At 36.4% G+C, this 5,000-nt stretch overlaps 1 protein-coding gene across 1 annotated transcript in view; it reads right to left on the bottom strand.

The window, feature by feature from the left end:
• Positions 1 to 2,277: 2,277 nt before the first annotated feature.
• Positions 2,278 to 5,000, bottom strand: part of LOC119597864 (cuticle protein CP14.6-like) — a 3,307-nt gene continuing 584 nt past the window's right edge. The window contains exons 2-3 of the mRNA XM_037947519.1: positions 3,491 to 3,708; positions 2,278 to 2,725 (exon numbers count right to left, since the gene is read on the bottom strand). Of these exons, the coding sequence (XP_037803447.1) occupies positions 2,599 to 2,725; positions 3,491 to 3,708 (345 nt within the window). The 3' untranslated portion in view covers positions 2,278 to 2,598. The remainder of the gene's footprint in view (positions 2,726 to 3,490; positions 3,709 to 5,000) is intronic.

The raw sequence follows: 5,000 nt of genomic DNA on the forward strand, positions 1-5,000 counted from the left end.
TGTAATTGTCTATATTTACCATTTTTTCTGATTAATTCCATTTGTTATTTTTCACAATTATTTCTATCATTTAATATTTATCTCCAACTCACTCTCTCTTTCTTTCCTTTGATAAACAGACCAGTGATTAGAAATACAATTAGTGCGTGGACTATACACCACTAAGTGTTTACAATAATGAGCCTTTTCTGTTATGGAAGTATTTACATAAATACATTGTAAGAGCCGGAATGATGGGCCCTACAAGAGTATGGTAGGTGGCGAGCTTAGGGTGTAAGGTAGACGACCAAGATGTCTTGACTCCTTTTATTAAATAGTATGGTGGAGTACGGCTGCGCCAAGGAGCGAGGTGTTGCTCCTTGGCTCCCCGCAGGGAGTCTGCCTGTCATATGTATGTGTGTGCGTGGGAATATAGGCATGTGGCAATACATTATACAAGTTTATACAAGTCATGTAGAATATAACAACAGATAAATAGAATAACATTGGCATACACATTTCAATAACATCACATATATAAAGCTGTGTTTTTTGAGTGTACATATATATATATATATATATATATATATATATATATATATATATTATATATTATATATATATATATACAAATATAGATATGATAGAAAAACTCACAATCCACAAACTAGATTTATTGATAGTGAGACAACAGTTTGGAAATCTTGAGAAAAGGGAGAGGAGGGGGTATGAAAGAGAGAGGGGAGAGGCAACGCGAATATGGGGCAGGGGAGGACAGACGAACGAAAAGCACAGTGTTTTATACATACACTTCTCGTATCATCCTCTCCAAGGAAATAGAGGTATTGCCACCTCGCTGTTCCTCCGTGCCCTCCACATCTGTGGCCCCCAGTACCTGGATGGAGAGATCAACTTCCTGCGTCGCTCGTTCTCCAAACTGGGCTACCCTCGACATGTTCTCGACGTCGCGTTTATCCAGGGCGAGGCGTATCTTCTACCACGACTCCTATCCTAAACAGACTCCTCATCTGCCTGTCCTTACACTGAGAAGATCTACTCTCTCCGTCGCCGTCTTCACCCTCTCAACTGCAGGCTGATCTTCCGCCAGGTGAACACTCTCCGTCGCAACTTGGTCCACACTAGCCCTCCTCCTACGTAGAAGATGGGCACCTATGCTGTTCCTTGTGTCTCCAGGCCAACAAATAGTTTGGTCAGCGGCACCAATTGTTTTTCCTTCCACGCCCGCAGACTGGTGGAATCCTTCCTAATTAAGCTGCTACCTAATTTCAACTTAAACAGCGGCTTCTCTCCTGCCGATAGTCTCATCGCTTCCCACATCCTCCTCCACCTTTCGCATACACCGCCTTCCCTTCCCTTCGTTTCCGTTCGTCTGTTCTCTCCTGCCCTGTGTTCACCGCGTTGCCTCTCCTCTCTCTCTATATATATGTATATGTGTATATATATATGTCTATATATATGATATATATATAATATATGTATATATATAGACATATTGTATATATATATATATATATATATATATATATATATATATATATATAATATATGTATATATGTATATATATATATATATATATATATATATATATATATATATATATATATACATATATATATATGCATATATACTTTCATGGATGTGTGTATACGTCCACCATGTATATCCAATGGTATATACATATATACATATAATAATAATTATTAATAATTATAACATATCATCATCATCAGCCTGGATCTGTCCACTGCAGGACGTAAGCCTCTTCCAATTTTTTTCTGGCATCAGTGCAACAAACAAGAAAGCAGGATTATTATTATTATTTTTTACCTACCTTGCCTGTAAATGCCTATGATAAAATCACGATGATTTGACGGTTTACGATTTTTCGTAATAATCACTTGTCATATCTCAACCACTGGATTGCCCACAGTGTAAATTTTCTTGCATAATTTGATATATACATATAATAAATGGAAATGCATGGTTATAAAAAACACGTTGTGTTAGATCTTTATTCACTCCGTGACATGTAAAACAAAAAACAAGCAAACGCGGCCAGCACGCCAGGCACCTCCCATCGTCAGTGCCAAACCATAACAACGGGAAAGAAAAGCACAATAAATCCGAACAACACGTAGCGAAATTGCAAAATAATGAAACAGATGACAATAAGATGAATAATGAAAATAATAATGATAATAATAGTAATTAATAATAATAATAATAATAATAATAATAATAATAATAATAATAATAATGATAATAATAAGGAGAACAATGATGATAACAATAATATTGATGACGATGATGATGATAATAGTAACAAAAAAAGAAATTGAAAAAATCAGTAACAATGAGAGCAATAATGGCAAGCAATCATGAAGAAAAAAGTAACGAATGGAAAAAAAAACAATGAAATTTCTAAGAAGGCCAATAACAAAGCGAATGACCAAGGAGTTAAAAAAAAATCGGAACTTTTTTTGTCATGATTGCCTTTTCTGAACTTTTCTTCTCTCTCATTATTTCATCAATATTTTTCTTTCTTTCTTAATTCTATGTCATTTCATCTCCTTTCTCTCCATTTCCCTTTGTTTCCTTCAGTAGACTTGCCTCCTGGAGTAGGGGAGGGCGGGGGCCACAGGGAGCACGTTGCCGGAGGGCTGGAATCCCCCCTGGTCGGCCACGAAGGTGATCTGCACGGGGACGCCCTCGGGGGAGGTGTAGCTGGGGGGGGCGGGGGTAATGATGTTGGTAATGTTGACGCGGATGATAATTGGATAGAAAGAAAAGAGCAACAGCATAGTTAATAACAGGAGTGATGAAGATAACAAAGACAACAATAATGACAATAATAATGATTATGATAATATTAAGTGATGATAATAATAATGATAATGGAAATAATAATGATAATGGAAATAATAATGATAATGGTAATTAAAATAACAATAATGTTAATAATAATAATAATGATGATAACGCTATTGGTTCTAAGACTTATGATGATGGTGACGCTAATGATAATACTGAAATAATAGTATAACAGATAATGACAATAATAATATGATAATAATGATAATCCTAATGATAATGATAATAATGGTTATACTACAGCCACAATTCCTAATATACCTCCTGAGAAGAATAAAGTGATGAAGATAGTAATAAAAGTATCTCATCCTACGTGACAGGTTCGCTTCCTTCTCTTTTCTCTCTTTCTTTCTCCCTCCCTCTCTCTCCCTTCTCCTAACCTTTCATCTCTCTTTCCCTACGCTCCCCCTCCTCTCTAGCCCCTCATTCACCTCCTTCCCTCCCCCCTTCCTCCCCTTTCTCCCTCTTCCCATCTCCTCACTATTCTCTATCGTCCCGTTCCCCCTCCTCCCCTTCTTTCCGCCTTCTCCCCTTCCATCTCTTCCTCTCTCCCACCTCCCCTTTTCTCCCCCTTCTTTCCCTCTCCGCCCCTCCCCTCCCCACTCCCTTCCCCCTCACCTCCATCCTCCCTGCGAGACCTGGCCGTAGTTCTGTCGGCCAACCTCGTCCCTGTAGATTCCGTTGCCTGTCCCGTAGGAGAAGGAGTACCCCCCGTAGGCGTCCTGCGAGCGGTCGTCCTTCAGGATCGGGATCACGACTCTTGGGGCGTAGGGGGTGAGGGGGGAGGCCTCGGTCCCTGCTGCGAGGAGTCCTACGACCACCACCACCACGGCGCTCTGGGGGCGAGACGCAGACAAGGGGATAGAGGCTTGCTGACATATTGCAAAGTTAATTAGTGATAATGGTGATAATGATATTAATGACAATGAATATAATGATCGGATGATGATGATAGTAATGATAAAAATGATTATAATAATAATAATAATAATAAAATAATAATAACAACAACAACATCAATAATAATAATAATAATAATAATAATAATAATAACAACAACATCAATAATAATAATAATAATAATAATAATAATAATAATAATAATAATAAATAATAATGATAATAATAATAAAAATAATAACTATAATGATGATAAAGAGGTTAGTAATGATGATGTTGATCTCAGTAGCACTCATACTACTAATTATAATAATGATAAAAATAAAAATAACATGTACGGTAATAAACGGTGTGAAACAGACTCAAAAAGGATGTGTGTTGTGAAATATCAACACACGGGAAAGAAATTCGTATAGAAATGTCTGGCGTTGAACAAAATGAACAGATGAACGGATGCAGGAACTTTTAAAGAAAAAAAAAAACAGATACAGTAATTAGGGAAATCAGACTTAATAATGTGGAGAAAAATTCAAGTAGAAATGAATGAAAATGCAATGGGCAGGAAAATCAAAGTTACGTGAAAAGGGATGAACTGAATAAAAGCAGTAGAGGGAGCATGTATATATATATATATATATATATATATATATATATATATGTATATATATATATATATATATATATATATATATATATGTATATATAATATATATATATATATATATATATATATTATATATATAATAATATATATATATACACACACACACGCACTAAGAGACACAGTAAGCTTTGAATAGAGCACGATAAGCCTCAAGGCACCAAATCATAAGCAATGCACAGGGAAATATAAGCTTTCGGGGAATGTACAGTTATGGTTCCATCTTCATCACCGAAGGCTCCTTTATTCAAATTAATACTCAACACGGTCAAAATTCTCTAGCGAGTTACCTGTCTGCTAAACAACACTGAAGGTCAGTGTTTTTGGATGATGGTTTCTATTCAAGAACCATTTTCATAAGCTGAGAACGATCTCTGCTGTGATGAGCCTGAATCCATGTATACAGGCTTAGAATATTAAAAATTTACTTTTGAGAGACTAACCCTGAAGCCACTTCGGCAGCCACTGCGGTACAGCATACTATTTTTCTCTTCACTTTTTTCATTAGTCTTTTAACGTGATGCGCACTTTTCTATGCATTTGTTTGTCTGTATGTGTGTAATGTGA

The sequence above is a fragment of the Penaeus monodon genome, chromosome 40 (genome assembly GCF_015228065.2).
Source record: "Penaeus monodon isolate SGIC_2016 chromosome 40, NSTDA_Pmon_1, whole genome shotgun sequence".
NCBI lineage: Eukaryota > Metazoa > Arthropoda > Malacostraca > Decapoda > Penaeidae > Penaeus > Penaeus monodon.